Source organism: Scyliorhinus canicula, chromosome 14 (assembly GCF_902713615.1).
Source record: "Scyliorhinus canicula chromosome 14, sScyCan1.1, whole genome shotgun sequence".
Lineage (NCBI taxonomy): Eukaryota > Metazoa > Chordata > Chondrichthyes > Carcharhiniformes > Scyliorhinidae > Scyliorhinus > Scyliorhinus canicula.
In genome coordinates, this window is record NC_052159.1 from 88,500,355 (window position 1) to 88,517,543 (window position 17,189).

A 17,189-nucleotide genomic window follows, 5' to 3' on the forward strand; every position below is an offset into this window, starting at 1 on the left:
ACCAAGGTGGCTGAGACCAACGGGACCACTGAGTGGATCAAATTATACAGAAGGGGCAAAAGGTTGGGTGTCCAATCTTTTACTTTCCTTAGCTGGGTGGTTGCCATTTTTTTGAATAAAAACTAGACGCGAGCAATTGGGTTAAAGTTTGAAATCACAAGACTTTGCTGTACTCTCGCAGACATTCACAGATGGAGCAGGGAATTGCTCCCAGCTATTGATCAAAGTTTAGTTCAGACTTTTCGGTCCAAGATACGGGAGGGTGGTGGATCAGAAACAGCACGAACTGCAAATGAGGTCGAATGTCAATTGGTGCAAGTGGGCGCGCATATTGTTGACATTAACCGCTGTCTTTTTGTTAGGATTTCTGATCGGTGAGTATTAACTGCGCCAGATGTGCTGATGTTTCCTTCACAACAACTCACTCCAGAAAGGCAGTCCGATTTGAAATGAAAGAGCTTGAGGATTAATTCGCCCCGCGCTTTTTGTGACTCCTGCAGTGCCAACAAATATGAAACATTTATTGCCATTTGTATCGGGTGATCTGCAAGTCCTTATTCATAACTAGATAACGCTTAATAGTTAATTTATTAAACGCCGGCTTGGACTGGCTCAACGCGAAGAAGCAAATGATTTTGAAATCTGACAGTTTTCTATTTATTGAAGGATGGTTTGGGCGGCCCGGTGTGGACAAATTCTCAATGAAATCTCTCAGAATTGGGAGCAAGCTGCTGAAGGAAATGCAAGCTGAAAATATCAGATTATATCTGCGGTAAGAGAAGCAACTTTTCATGTCGTGTGCTGCATCTGTCCCGGCCCTGGCGCCCAGTCTGGATAATGAAACACGCTTCACATTTTGCGCGATTTAAGCAAAGTTTCAACTTCAGCAACTTGATAAAGTGCGGTGGAAAAGAGGGAGGGGGGGAGAGGTCAGCAGTCCGGAACTGGTATTTTTCTTCAGTCAATGTTTTAATTTTAAATGAATTAATCCATATGATAATGTGACGGTACTTTTTGGTTCCCTACTCCAGAGATTATTTGATAGTCCTGTGCAAGTCCCCTCTGCCCTCCCGCGTGACCATAACATCTATGGTGCTCTTCATCGATGGAGGTTAGCGTCGTGGTCCTGCTGATCATGGTCGCAGATGGTGACGTTGTCCAAGTACGGAAACGTGGCCCGCAGCCCGTACTGGCCCACCATTCGGTCCATTGCTCGTTGGAACACCGAGACCCCATTCGTGACGCCAAAGGGAACCCGGAGGAAGTGGAAGAGGCGGTCGTCGGCCTCGAACGCCGTGTAGTGGCGGTCGTCTGGGCGGATTGGGAGCTGGTGGTATGCAGACTTCAGATCCACCGTGGAGAAGACTTTATAATGGGCGATCTGATTCACCATGTCTGCAATCCTGGGGAGGGGGTACGCATCGAGGAGCGTGAACCGATTAATGGTTTGGCTATAGTCCACTACCATTCGGAATTTTTTCCCGGTCTTGACGACCACCACCTGAGCTCTCCAGGGGTTATTACTGGCCTCTATGATCCCCTCACGTAGAAGCCTATGGATCTCGGTTCTGATAAACACTGTCCTGCAGGCTGTACCGCCTGCTGCGAGTGGCTACGGGTTTGCAGTCCGGCGTGAGATTGGCAAAGAGTGGAGGGGGGTCGATATTTAGTGTAGCAGATAGTGAGTGGGGGCAAGGGCCCGCCGAAGCTGAGTGTGAGGCTTTTGAGGTTGCACTGGAAGTCGAGTCCCAGTAAGAGTGGGGCGCAGAGTTCGGGGAGTACGTATAGCTGGAAGTTCGAGTAGCTACTGCCCTGGATCGTTAGGGTCGTGGCGGTGCGCCCTTGGAGGTGAACGGAGTGTGAGCCCGAAGCGAGGGAGATAGTTTACCATGCAGGGAAAATAGGGAGCGAACAGCGTCTTACCAGATCTGGGTGTACGAAGCTCTCGGTGCTCCCGGAGTCGAAGAGGCATGGTGTCCTGTACCCGTTGATTTTAACGGTCATCATTGAGTTGCGGAGGTGTTTCGGACGCGACTGGTCCAACGTAACCGCGCTGAGTTGCGGGTGGTCGGCGGCTCGATCAGCTGTGCTGGAGTGGCCCAGTGATGACTGCCCTCTGAGTTCGTAGTCTTCGAGATGGGTTTCAGAGTTTGGATCCCAAGATCGCATGTGGCAGGCGGCGAGGAAGATGGTGCCCAAGATGGCGGCCCCCATGAGTCGCACTTGGCCGGCCGCATGGTGGGGGGTTGCCAAGATGGCGGCCCCCATGAGTCGCACGTGTCGGTGGGGGCGGAGTCGGAGTACAGGCCGCAGCATTTCGGGGCCTGCAGGCCTGTGAGTTTTGGAAACGAGTGCTCTGGGCTGCGGAAGAGTTTGGAGAGGGGGATTTCTTCCCCAGGCAGACCTGGACATAGTGTCCTTTGCAACCGCAGCTGCTGCAGGTCGCGTTACGGGCTGGGCAGTACTGCCGTGGGTGCTGGGGCTGTCCGCAAAAATAGCACACTGGGGCTGCGTAGTGGGTGGGTGACCGCGCGGCGCACGCCTGGGGCAGTCGCTGGTCGGGGGCCCAGGATGGGGTCGCTTGGTCCGCGGGGAACGAAGTGAGGCTGCGGAACGGGACCTCCATGGTAGTAGCCAATTTTACAGTGTCCTCCAAGTTCTGGGACCCTTTTTCAAGCAACCCCTGGCGCACATAGATTGACCTGAGCCCTGCCACGTACACATCTCTGACAGCGAGCTCCATATGCTGTTCGGCTGATACAGCTTGGTAATTACAGTCCCGAGCTAAAGCTTTTAAATCCCGCAGGAATTCATCCAACGACTCCGCGGGGCACTGGCGGTGGGTCGTAAAAATGTGGCGCGCGTAGACCTCGTTGATGGGCCTCACGTACATTCGATCTAGCATGGCTAGGGCCTCCGTATACGAGGTAATACTGTTAAGTTGAGTAGAGATACAGTGGCTCACCCTTGCGTGCAGTAGGCTGAGTTTCTGCTCCTCTGTAGTTTCTGATGTGCTTGATTCAGCCAGGTAGGCCTTGAAACATCTGAGCCAGTGTTGAAAGATTTATTTCGCCTCTGCAGGCTGCGGGTTGAGTTCTAGTCCCTTAGGTTTGAGGGCTGATTCCATAGTCGTTTTCTTCAAATTTCCTAAGACTATTAAATTGATGTGACCATCAATTCACAGGACACGTGGTTGGAAGTGAACAGTGGTTTTAATCGTCTTACAACTGAGCCTGCCTGCCACGAGATGAGCTGGCAGCAGGCTCACAACTGCAGATATTTATACTTCCAGTTAGTGGGAGGAGCCATGGGCAGAACCATGGGCGGAGCCAAGGGTGGAGCCCAGTACAAACTCCTCATCTCCCCCTATGGGCAGAGCCGTGCAACTGCTCGTATACCGAGCTTACAGAGACACGGCACATACAATATAACACAGTGTGAATTACTAGGATTGTGATTCACCACACAAAAGTAGAAGAAAAATCATACAACATGAAAAATAACCAGCATCCACTCACTCCCATCCGCTTCCATAATATCACAGTGTTCTCTTAGCCCTCCATCCCCATTTTAATGCCTTTGCACTCCCTTTGCTGACCCCTCAATCCTCCTTCAAGAAATCAAATAAACCGCTTCCACCTCCGGGTGAACTCATTGACCGACCCCCTCAGGATGAACTTGACCTTCTCCAGCCTCAGGGATTCTGCCAGGTCACTCATCCACACCCCCGCTTTCAGCGGCTCTGAGTCCCTCCATCCAAGCAAGATCCGTCTCCTGTCTATCAGGGAGGCAAAGGCTAAAACATTGGCCTCTCTCGCCCCCTGCAATCATCCGACACCCCGAATATCGCCACCTCTGGACTTGGGGCCACCTTCACGCCCAGCACCTTGGACTTTACGTCTGCGACCCCCCTGCCAGAACCCGTTCAGCTAGGGACATGCCCAGAGTATATTGGACCTGATTCGCAACCTCCCTGTGCACCGCCCGCCCCTAACCTCTACCCCCACAAAAAACCTACTCCACGTTACTGTCATATGTGCCCTGTGGACTATTTTAAACTGAATGAGGTTTAGCTTCGCACACTACAAGACGCATTCACCCTCCACAGGGCCTCAGCCCATGTCCCGGTCTCCTCCCATCCAGCTCCTCCTCCCACTTGTGCTTTATGTCCCTCACCAGAGCGCCCTTCCAGTCCATCAACTTCTTGTAGACCTTCCCTCCCCTAACTCTTCCTGCGACAGCACCTTATCCTGCAACCCCAGGATCAGCAGCCCAGGAAAGAACGGTATCTCTCTCTTCTTAAAATCTCGGTCAGGTACCTGAAACAGATCCCTATGGGCAGCTTGTATTCTCCCACCAGCTCCTCCAACTTTGGAAATTTTACCCCTATAAACAGATCGCCAAATCGCTCAATCCCTGCTTGCCGCCACCTCAAAATCTCTCACCGGCACAAACCTATGGTTATCGCAGATTGTTGCCCACACCAAGGCACACTCCATCCCAAATGCTGCCTCCACTGTCCCCACACCCTGAAGGCGGACACCACCACTGGGCTCACGGATTGCCTGGCCGGTGAGAAAGACAGAGGCACTGAGAACAAAGCCCTTAAACTCATTCCCCTACACAAAGCCGCCTCCATCTGCCCCCACGCGACCCCTCCCCTATGACCCATTTCCTGACCATGGCAATGCTCACCGCCCCATAAGAGTTCTCTGTGTTTGGCAACGCCAACTCCACCCTCCTGACCCGCAGGGTCTTCACCGCCCACACAAAACCTGAGTTCAGTGCATTGACCAAGAACGCCGTTGGGACGAAGATTGGGAGGTTCTGAAACGCGAACAGAAACATTGGCTGCATCATAATTTTTACTGTCTGCATCCCACCACCAGCGACAGCAGGAGCACATCCCACCTCTTAAAGACCCCCTTCATCTGCTCCACCAGCCAAGTCAGATGAGGGGAGGGAAGTGCATCTGTGTCCTGCCCCGAGTCATCTGGAGGCCCAAGTATCTAAAACTTGTCCCCACTGCCTTGCACGGAAGCCCCCCTAATCGGGGCAGCACGGTAGCATGGTGGTTAGCATAAATGCTTCACAGCTCCAGGGTCCCAGGTTCGATTCCCGGCTGGGTCACTGTCTGTGCGGAGTCTGCACATCCTCCCCGTGTCTGCGTGGGTTTCCTCCGGGTGCTCCGGTTTCCTCCCACAGCCCAAAGATGTGCGGGTTAGGTGGATTGGCCATGCTAAATTGCCCGTAGTATCCTAAAAAGTAAGGTTAAGGGGGGGGGGGGGGGATTTGTTGGGTTACGGGTATAGGGTGGATACGTGGGTTTGAGTCGGGTGATCATGGCTCGGCACAACATCGAGGGCCGAAGGGCCTGTTCTGTGCTGTACTGTTCTATGTTCTATGTTCCTCTCCTGCCCTCTCGTCTCAATCGGGAACACCTCCGTCTTTCCCCTATTCAACTTGAACCCGGAAACCGGCCAAATTCCTCTAAATTCCCCAATACTGCCCCACGGCACCGAAATGTATAGCCGCAGGTTGTCTGCATACAGCGAGACCTATGCTCGGAGCCCCTCCACACCTTCGCACAATCCCTCTCCAGTTCCCCCAACACCCGAAGCTCCATTGCCAGCGGCTCTATCGTCAAAGCAAAGACAATGGGGAGAGCGGACATCCCTGCCTTGTCCCCCGATGCAGCCCAAAATATCCCAAACTCACCTGGTTTGTCCGCGCAGTTGCAATCGGTGCCTTGTACAGCAACAGGACCCAGTCCACAAGCCCCTACCCAAACTCAAATCACCCCAGCAGCTCCCTCAGATATTCCCTCTCCACTCGATCAAATGCCTTTTCTGCGTCCATTGCCACCAACACCTCCATCTCCTGCTCCTCCAAAGGCACCATAATTACATTGAACAACCACTTCACATTCACCAACAACTGCCTCTCTTTCACAAAACCCATTTGATCATCGGCTAACACCCCTGGGACGCAGTCCTCGATTCACGAGGCCAACACCTTAGCCAACAGCTCGGCATCTTACGTTCAATGATGATATTGGATGGTACAACTCGCACTGCTCCGGATCCTTGTCCTTTTTCAATAATAATAATAATCTTTTAATGTCACAAGTATGAAGTTACTGTGAAAAGCCCCTAGTCGCCACATTCAGGCACCTGTTCAGGTAAGCCAGTACGGGAATTGAACCCGCGCTGCTGGCCTTGTTCTGCATTACAAACCAGCTGTCTAGCTCACTGAGCTAAACTGGCCACTATGCTCTCCACCCACCCCCTCCCCTGCCGATCAGCCATATCCCTTTTTGCCAGCCCCCGGCCTGTGTCACTTGACCCTCCAGGCCCACCGTCAAAGATCCTTTTCCAACATCAACCACAACCTTGTCAGCAAGCATCCTCCCCCACCCCCTCCACACCCTCAAAACAAAATATCAACCCCATTCTCCCCATCCCACGCCTACCTCCTGGCAACCCCCGACTTCACTCCCATTCACTAACCCGCCCAGCTTGCATGGTGGCCCCCGCCCAAGGCCTTAAACTTCCCCACCCTCCAATTCCCCCCCCCCATCCATATCCCTCTAAAGAGTAGCAAAAGGTGTACTCACCCTCTGTGCTTCCATGAAAAACCCGCCCTTCAGAAACCCCACCATCAAAAACTCTTCAAAGGTAAAACTTTCAAAAAAACAAACACAAGCACAAGCTCCTCCAAACTTCAATATCCTCACTCTCCTCCCAGTCCATTGTCCCTCATGAACTCCATCGCCTCTTCTGGTGTGCCAAAATAATACTCGTGCTTCTGGAAAGTCATCCCGAGGTGGGCTGGGTACAGTACTCTGAACTTCACCCCCTTTTAAAGAGGGCAGCCTTGACCCGGTTAAACCAGGCCTCCCTCTACGGCAGTTCTGGTCCCGGGTCCTGGTACATCCCCAGCTTGTTCGCTTCCCAGATGCACTTCCTCATCTACCGCGCACATCAGAGGATCTTCTTCTTATCCAGAAAGCGGTGCAACTGGACCACCATTGCACTTAGCGGCTCGCCCACCTGGGGCCAGCTCATCAGTGCCCTGTGCGCTCGGCCGATCTCCAGGGACCGGTCAATGCCCCCCTCCCCCATCGGTTTCTCCAACATTTTCGCCACGCACGTGCTGGCCTCCACACCGTTGATGCCTTTGGGCATCCCCTGATCCTCGGGTTTTGTTTTCTGGAGCGGTTTTCCAGATCCTCCAGCCTCTTCTGGGTCTCCCGCGACACACTCACCTCGGCCACCAATGAGGCCAACTGCTCCTCGTGCTCCCCCTCTGCCTCCTCCATTTTCTGGATCGACCGACCTGGGACTCCAACCTCTGATCCATTCTCCCGAACCCTGACTTAATTGATTCCACTACTTTGGCCAGGTCTTCCAGGGCCTCCTTCCTCTGCTGACAGAACTTTGCATTTAGAAACTCCTATTAGCTACTCCGTTGGCCAGTGGGTGGGTAGGGCAGCTCCCTTGCTCTCTGCCATCTTATCCTGTGGCGCACCACAAAGACTCTCCAGTTCCAACAGCTCTTTTCTTCTTGACCCACTCCTAATTCATGGATCCATCTACCAGCCACACCGGAGGAGTAAACCTTCCCCAGGCACTCCTGCAGCTCGTGCCGTCAAATACTTAGCCTTCTGGTAGGGAAAAGACCAAAAAATACCGCCTTTAGCGGGAGCCACCAAAGGTACAACCGCTCACTCCATGGCCACCACCGGAAGTCAGCAGACCGAATGTTGAACGTAAGATTTAGGAAAAGGAGTAGACCATACTGCAGGGTGAATCTGCTCTACCATTCTGTGGTAGCATGGCCCTGTTAGCAGCATTCTGTCGTAGTCCATGCGACTGGTTGGGGGCCTATCGTGCAGGAGGGCACAAACCCGCCAATGAGGGAAAAGCGTGGGGTCTGGTGAGCTGAGTTGTGGCTTTAACACATCAGCGTTATCTTGGTTGTGTGATTTCCTCCTCCCATTTATACAAACGAACAGAGCCATGCTATTGATGTGCAACTAATCTCCCATTGACAGACAAAGAGGCTATCAGACTTGGTAATGGGCTACTAGCTGGCAAGACAGGAGTGTCCCGAAGAATGCGGATCTGGAGCATCCTGTGTTCCCACTAATGAGTTTAAGTCTGACTGGGACAATGTAACTCAGCCAGGTGTGGGCGTATCACTCTGACTCTGTTTGGCAGGTTTTTCTTCCCCCTCTGTCTCTTTAACCACTAAATTGTCCGCTACATCGGGGTCTCATTTCTGGTCCCAATTTCCTAATATCTCCCTTGTGTAACAGTAAATAATACAGAAGTAATGGAACTGAATGCGTAAATTTTTGCTTGTGTAACTGCAAATCTCTTGGCAGTTATTATTAATAATCTTTATTAGTATCACAAGTAGACTTACATTAACACTGCATTGAAGTTACTGTGAAAATCCCCTAGTCACCACACTCCGGCACCTGTTCGGGTACACTGAAGAAGAATTCAGAATGTCCAATTCACCTAATCAGCACGTCTTTCGGGACTTGTGGGAGGAAACCGGAGCACCCGGAGGAAACCCACGCAGACACAGAGAGAACATGCAGACTCCACACAGACGGTGACCCAAGCTGGGAATCGAACCTGGAACCCTGGAGCTGTGAAGCAACAGTGCTACCCATTGTGCTACCATGCTGCCCAGAACCCTGGCATAATGTAACACATAGCTGGAATGGTGGGAAATGGGAGTGTGGGGTGGCAGACACAGAGAGAACGTGCAGACTCTGGACAGACAGTGACCCAAGCCGGGAATCGAACCCGGGTCCCTGGCACTGTGAAGCAATAGTGCCAACCACTGCGCTTCCATGCCGTCCATAACTGTCAGTCAATTATATGTATGCCAGTGTGTAATTTTTAGTTCGATGAGTGTGAACGCTGCCAAGGAAGCTGAAACTAGTTGGTTTCTGGAAGGTATATTAAGATGGGCTGATGCAAGAGAAGGTCACAGATGCAGTGAAGTGGAGGCAGAGTGAGAGTACGGACTTCTAAATGGAAATTTAGTGAGAACGTGAATTTTAATTAAAGAAAGAACTTTCAATAATGCAACACTCCTATCAGACACAACAAAAGACTTCCTCCAACCAATTATACACTTTAGGCACTTTTGTTTTGAGTTTGCTAAATTGATCTTAGTTTCATAAAATAGTAGCACAGTGATACATCATTCTTGCACGATGTGGAAGTTCCAAGCTGTTTAAGTGTTCACTCAGATAAGCGCATATCTGGGAAGTGCTATCAACTCTTGTTGCTCAAGTTCAAAATCTCAAAGCTAAGGAAAAGGAGACAATTCAACATGGAGGCAGAATTAGCTTTTGCTGCAAGTGTTGGAGAAGCTAGTTACTCTGTTGACTGTGCCTGCAACAGCCTACAATGTAGCAAACAGTTCAGAGGAGTGATTATCAACTACAGTTGAACAACAAGTCACATAGGGAGACATTAGGAGAGATGACCAAAAGCTTGGCAGTGAAGAGGAGGGAATTCCAAAGCTTCGGGCCTTGGCAGCTGAAGACATCACTGTCAATAGTGCAGCAATTCGAATCACAAATGTACAAGAGGTCAAGAGTGGAGCTGCACAGAGATTTTGGAGAGCTTTAATACAAGAACGTGAATTTTATAACAGGCTTTGCTAGATTGGACACCAACGTAGGTCAGTGGATGAACGTAGGTCACAGGGTGAACGTGACTAGGTGAAAATTAGGGTACAGGCAGCAGCATTTTGATGAGTTCTGTTTCGGTATGTTGGATACTGTTTGATAGGTCACAACAAAGTCTTTGTTAAGTAGGTTCACTGTATGTATAATTATGTACATATATACAGTAAATGGTTCAAGCTAGAATCTGTCTCTATGTTTGCGTGTACTTGGATTTTAGTTTCTCTTTATATTTCTATCTTTATGTTTGCTTATACTTGGATTTTAGTTGCTCTCTATATTTCTTGTGGGGTTTGGTTTTTCCATATTCTGCTATCATGTTGTATTTGTATTGTAGGGTATTGGATTCCATTCAGTTGGTCTTAATGGATTCTTCATAACCTTAAGTAGGTTAATTATGTTTATTAGTTGCAAGACCTTTATAGATATGTATAGTAAAGTGTTCAACCCAGGAGCTATTTCCATGCTTGCTTATGCGCATGGCTCTGTCCAACATGAGACTGACCGCTGAGTGTGGGTCATGTTCTCTTGCATTACTATGTGGACAGTACTGTACTCAGTCCTGCTATAAGAAAGGAGGTAAATTACAATATTGGTAAAATAGTACATGTTCTTGAGAGAGTTGAATTAGACGAGAAGGATGTGCAGCCAGTTAAAACAATTGGAACTCAAAATCTATTTTCACAAAAGTACTTGTTATGTTTGTGGAACAAATTGGAAATCTCTAAATTTTGAGCAGGAAATGGGTGAGGAAATCTGTTTAGAGAGAGAAGTACAAAATTTTCATTATTTTGAAAGGTTTTAATTATTCACATCTCAATTAGAACATAGAGGGAGTTCATGGAGGAAAAAGAATGGAAAACCTAAAATGTGCAAAGGACATTTTCCTCCAGCGGTGTTAGGAGGCTAACAAGGTCAGAAATGTGATCAAATGAAATAGGCCAGATAGAGGCGTGAAAAGTAAGAGAATCTAAGGCGTCAAGATCAAAATGTAATAAGCTTCAAGATTCAAGTAGAAAGTGAATAAATCTGAATGAAAATTATTGGGCGGGATTCTCTGACCCCCTGCCGGGTCGGAGAATCGCCGGGGGTCGGCATGAATCCCGCCCCCGCCATCCTCCGACCCCCCTCAAAAGTCAGCAAGGCGTGAATCGCGCTGCCCGCCTCGGAGAATGGCAGGAACCGGCGCGACTCAATGGGTCCCGGGGCTGTCTGAATTCTCCCGGTCGGATGGACCGAAGTCCCGCCGACGTGGCCATGGGTCACTCTGGCGTAAATTAAACCACCTTATATAACGGCGCCAACCAGTGCTGATGGTTGACGCCGGCCAGCGTGGAGGTAGGTCACGGCGTGGGGTGGCCGCAGGAGAAGTGACGGTGTGGCCACAGTCTGTGTGGGGGAGGGGTGGGGTGGGGGGGCGGGTGAGAGGGAGAGTGAGGGGGGTGGGGGGGGGGGTGAGAGGGAGAGTGAGGGGGGTGGGGGGGGAGAGGGTGTGTTCTGGGGAGGGGGGACGAGTGCCGGGGTGAGGGGAAGGGTGAGTGCCAGGGAGAGGGGTGAGCGCCGGCGGGGGGGGGGGGGGGGGGGGGGGGGGCGAGTGCCGGGAAAGGGGGTTCGAGTGCCGGGGAGGGGGGAGCGAGTGCCGGGGAGGGGGGAGCGAGTGCCGGGGAGGGGGGGAGCGAGTGCCGGGGAGGGGGGAGCGAGTGCCGGGGAGAGGAGGGCGAGTGCCGGGGAGGGGGGAGAGTGCCGGGGAAGGGGGGGGAGGGAAGTACCTGAGAGGGGGGGGGGGGGTGAGTGCCGGGGAGGGGAAGGCGAGTGCCGGGGAGGGGAGGGCGAGTGCCGGGGAGGGGAGGTTGAGTACTGGTGCCCTGGGTAGGGGTGCCCTGTGTAGGGCTGTCCTGGGTAGGGCTGTCCTGGGTAGTGGTGTCCTGGGTAGGGCTGTCCTGGGTAGGGCTGTCCTGGGTAGGGCTGTCCTGGGTACGGCTGTCCTGGGTAGTGGTGTCCTGGGTAGTGGTGTCCTGGGTAGTGATGTCCTGGGTAGGGCTGTCCTGGGTAGTGGTGTCCTGGGTAGGGGTGTCCTGGGTAGGGCTGTCCTGGCTTGGCTGCGACGGGGGCCTGTAGTTGCCCCCCTCGTCGCTGGGTGTCACACGCCTGAGTCGCCGCGCTGACACGAGACGGGGGCGTCATCTCCGTGTTGCTCCGGGCCTGTCCCAGTCTTGTGGCCGCTCTGGCGCGTCATGTGGGCGTCGCATGCCGGAGGGTCCGGGCCTGTCCCTGTTTCGTGGTCACCCTGGGGCGTCCTGCGGGCGGTCGGCATCCGCGGGGACGGGTGCCTCGCCGTTTGGTCCTGCAACACACAGGCGGTGATCAGGGGAAATGGGGGAGGGGGGGATATTGGGGAGGGGTGATATGGGGAGGGGGTGATATGGGGGGATAAGGGGGAGGGGTATATGGGGGAGGGGGTATATGGGGGAAATGGGGACGAGCCGTGGGGGGTCTCGCTTGGTGGTGCGCCCCCGACCGCTGCATTAGCAACCTCCCGGTCCTTTGGTCCACCTGCCAGTTCCAGGGCCCTCTCCTCATGAACGGTGAGTGGTCTCTCATCAGCTGTTCCCCCTCCGGTCCTCTCACGCTCCCTGTTGTTGTGTGAACGCTTCTCCTGTGGGGGGTGGGTAGACAGTACTCATCCAACCAACAACCCAGCCAACATGACTTATATTCCCCAATCCCCTTTCCCACTAACTATTTCCCACCTCAACCAACCAGCCATGCCTCCCTCTTTCCTTCACCTCCCCCCCCCCCTTTGCTGACACCTTAATTTTCCCCAAAGAAGTCGATAAACGTCTGCCACCACTGGGCAAACCCTAGCATCGATCATCTCAGGGCGAACTTGATCTTCTCAAGCCTGACAAATCCCGTCATGTCGCTAACCCATACCTGCCGATTTTGGGAGCTCCGAGTCCCACCACGCCAATAAGATCCGTCTCTGGGCTAACAGGGAGGTCAAGACCAAAACATCAGCCTGTATCGCCCCCTGGTCTCCCGGGTCTTCAGACACACCAGCAATCGCCACCTCTAGATTTGTTCCACCCTTTGAAACAACAATCCCTCCAAAAACCACCTCATCCCCTCCACCCCAGCTGGGGGTTCTGACTCTTGTAACCTGCAGTAAAAGTCTCTAAGCACCCCGTTCACCCCCACCGGTCCAAGATCGTCTTCCCCACTCTGTCCGTCACTTTCCCAATCTCCCTCGCTGCCTCCCGTTTCCTTAGCTGGTGTGCTAGCATCCTACTAGCTTTCTGCCAATATTCGTACACCGCCCCCCACACTTTTCTCAACTGCTCCACTGCCTTTCCTATAGATAGCAACCCAGACTCCATCTGGAGCTTCTGCCGCTCCTTCAACAACCATGCCTCTGGAGCCTCTGAGTACCTCCTATCCACCTGGGGAATCTCCTTCACTAACCTGCCCCCTCCGCCTTCTCCCTGTGTGCCTTTATCGATATAAACTTCCCTCTCACCACTGCCTTCAACACCTCCAATAGCGTAGCTGCCATAACTTCCCCCGTATCGTTTATTTCTACATAACTCCTCCTGGCTTCCCTCACCCGCACACACACTTCCTCCTCCGATAACAGCCCTACATCTAACCTCTAGTGTGGATGCTGCCTCCCCCGCTGCAATGTGTTCCATAAACCCCATTAGTTCCTTCGCTGCCGCCGATACCCTCCCTATCCTTGAACTCGACAGATCCAGCCTTGGATCTATTACCGTATTACATTCCGCCTCATAATCAGCAAATGTGAGTCCAGATCAGGGATCTTCCCCAATACCCGCCTCATGAACTCTATGTCTTCCTAGTTTGGAACATAAATGTTCACCAGTACCACCGGCATCCCCTCCAGTTTCCCGTCCACCATAACAATCTACAACCCCCCACCCCCGAGTCCGCCACTATACTTCCCACTTGGAACGCCACCCGCTGATCCAACACTCTCAGGTGTCTCTCCTGTTTCATTGCCACATTAGCCTTTAAGCCTTTCAAATGTGCGAACACATGGGCCCCCTTGACCGGCTCATTCAATGCCCTCACGTTCCATGTGATCAGCCTGGTTGGGATACACCCCAGCCAGACCCACCCCCCTGGGCTAGCCTACAGCCCGCGTCCTGCACCTCCTCATGCACGCCCTCAGGCGCCCACCATCATCAACCCTCACCATGCCACCTGTTAACAACCCCTCCCCTGTCAACAGACTCCAACTCCAAAGTTCAATGCCCTCCTCCTGCAAGTTCACTGTCTCTAACAAATTCCATCGCCTCGTCTGGCGACCCAAAGTAGAGTTCCCGGCCTTCATATGTTACCCACAAGTGCGTGGGTATACCATGTCAAACTTCACCCCCTTCTTAAAGAGGGCCGTATTCACCTTGTTGAAGCTCGCTCTCCTTTGGGCCAGCTCCCAGGTCCTGATAACACGCAGCTCATTGCCTTCCCAAGTATGGTGCCTTGTCTGCTTGGCCCACCTCAAAATCTGTTCCTTATCCAGGAACCGGTGCAGGCGCATCACCATCACCCTCGTTGGCTCATTCCCTTGCGGCTTCCTCATCAGCGCACTGTGCGCCTGGTCCACCTCCGGGGCCGAGCAAATGCCCCTTCACCCAGCAACTTGTCAAACATCCACGCCACATATAGTAAAAACCTGCTATAAATCTGTGGACCTAGTAATATACGGTGCTGAACATGGAATTAAAATGTGTGCCGCTGACCTCCATGAGCTATGCCACTGGAGATCTGGTGGTATGTTTGATAAACTATGCTAAGTGCATTACTGGAGTAGTGTGGCTTGATGGAAGGGAACTAAAATTAGACGTGAACTAAATACAAAATGATCATGTTGTGGGGAAATGATTTTGTAGTACAGTATTTATATTAGCAATGACCTTACTGTGCCCAATGCCGCATAAAATTATTTCAATTATAATGTCTCTTAGGAAATTAAAATTTAAGTATTAAATGATAGATTTGTTGGGAAAGTGGGGGGTAGTGCTAGAAAATGTAGGGCACAAAACAATTAAACCATGCACATGCACCATTTGTCTTTTACGTGATGCAGTGTTGTAGAGTTTTGACTTGGATATCATGATACATGATTTGGACACCTAATTCCTATTTAATCCTCTTATCTTGTACCATAGAAATGCCTAAAAATGGCTCATAGAACATTACAGCGCAGTACAGGCCCTTCGGCCCTCGATGTTGCGCCGACCTGTGAAACGACTCTACACTACATCCTTATCATCCATATGTTTATCCAATGACCATTTAAATGCCCTTAGTGTTGGCGAGCCTACTACTGTTGCAGGCAGGGCATTCCACGCCCTTACTACTCTCTGAGTAAAGAACCTACCTCTGACATCTGTCCTATATCTATCTCCCCTCAATTTAAAGCTATGTCCCCTCGTGCTAGACAACACCATCCAAGGAAAAAGGCTCTCACTGTCCACCCTATCTAATCCTCTGATCATCTAGTATGCCTCAATTAAGTCACCTCTTAACCTTTTTCTCTCTAACGAAAACAGCCTCAAGTCCCTCAGCCTTCCCTCGTAAGATCTTCCCTCCATGCCAAGCAACACCCAGGTAAATCTCCTCTGCGCCCTTTCCAATGCTTCCACATCCTTCCTATAATGCGGCGACCAGAACTGCACGCAATACTCCAAATGCGGCCGCACCAGAGTTTTGTACAGCTGCAACATGACCTCATGGCTCCGAAACTCATTCACTCTACCAATAAAAGCTAACACACCGTACCCTTTCTTAACAAACCTCTCAACCTGGGTGGCAACTTTCAGGGATCTATGTACATGGACACCGAGATCCCTCTGCTCATCCACACTACCAAGAATCTTACCATTAGCCCAGTACTGTCTTCCTGTTATTCCTTCCAAAATGAATCACCTCACACTTTTCTGCATTAAACTCCATTTGCCACCTCTCAGCCCAGCTCTGCAGCTTATCTATGTCCCTCTGTAACTTGTAACACACTTCTGCATTGTCCACAACTCCACCGACTTTAGTGTCATCTGCACATTTACTCACCCATCCTTCTATGCCTTCCTCCAGGTCATTTATAAAAATGACAAACAGCAGTGGCCCTAAAACAGATCCTTGTGGTAAACCACTAGTAACTGGACTCCAGGCTGAACATTTCCCATCAACCACCCCCCTTTGACTTCTTCCAGATAGCCAATTTCTGATCCAAATTGCTAAATCACCCTGAATCCCATGCCTCCGTATTTTCTGCAATAGCCTACCATGGGGAACCTTATCAAACGCTTTACTGAAATTCATATACACCACATCAACTGCTTTACCCTCATCCACCTGTTTGGTCATCTTCTCAAAGAACTCAATAAGGTTTGTGAGGCACGACCTACCCTTCACAAAACCATGTTGACTATCTCTAATCAAATTATTTCTTTCCAGATGATTATACATCCTATCTCTTATAAACCTTTCCAAGATTTTGCCCACAACAGAAGTAAGACTCACTGGTCTATAGTTACCGGGGTTGTCTCTACTCCCCTTCTTGAACAAGGGGACAACATTTGCTATCCTCCAGTCTTCTGGCACTATTCCTGTAGACAATGATGACATAAAGATCAAAGCCAAAGGCTCAGCAATCTCCTCCCTAGCTTCCCAGAGAATCCTAGGATAAATCCCATCCAGCCCAGGGGACTTAGCTATTTTCACACTTTCCAGAATTGCTAACACCTCCTCCTTATGAACCTCAAGCCCTTCTAGTCTAGTAGCCTGTATCTCAGTATTCTCCTTGACAACATTATCTTTTTCCTGTGTGAATACTGACAAAAAATATTCATTTAGCACCCCTCCTATCTCCTTTGTTCCTATCTTTCTTTGTTCCTTTAGGGGGAAAGTTTAAGGGAGATGTGCGTGGAAAGGGTGGTGGGTGCCTGGAACGCTTTGCCAGCGGAGGTGGAAGAGGCGGGGACAATAGCATCATTTAAGATGCATCTGGACAGATATAGGAACGGGCGGGGAACAGAGGGAAGTAGATCCTTGGAAAATAGACAATAGGTTTAGATAAAGGATCTGGATCGGCGCAGGCTTGGAGGGCCGAAGGGCCTGTTCCTGTGCTGTAATTTTCTTTGTTCTTTGTTCCTCGGACTCCACGTACAACTTCCCACTACTGTCCTTGACTGGCCCTTCTCTTACCCTAGTCATTCTTTTATTCCTGACATATCTATAGAAAGCTTTAGGGTTATCTTTGATCCTACCTGCCAAAGACTTCTCATGTCCCCTCCTGGCTCTTCTTAGCTCTCTCTTTAGGTCCTTCCTTGCTAACTTGTAACTCTCGAGCGCCCTAACTGAACCTTCACATCTCATCTTTACATAAGCCTCCTTCCTCTTGATAAGTGTTTCAACTACTTTAGTAAACCACGGTTCCCTCGCTCGACCACTT

The 17,189-nt window shown here is 51.1% G+C and overlaps 1 protein-coding gene across 1 annotated transcript in view; it reads left to right on the forward strand.

Moving 5' to 3' along the window:
* Nucleotides 1-203: 203 nt before the first annotated feature.
* Nucleotides 204-17,189, forward strand: part of naalad2 (N-acetylated alpha-linked acidic dipeptidase 2) — a 232,795-nt gene continuing 215,809 nt past the window's right edge. Inside the window, exons 1-2 of the mRNA XM_038818871.1 lie at nt 204-374; nt 667-772. Of these exons, the coding sequence (XP_038674799.1) occupies nt 293-374; nt 667-772 (188 nt within the window). The 5' untranslated portion in view covers nt 204-292. The remainder of the gene's footprint in view (nt 375-666; nt 773-17,189) is intronic.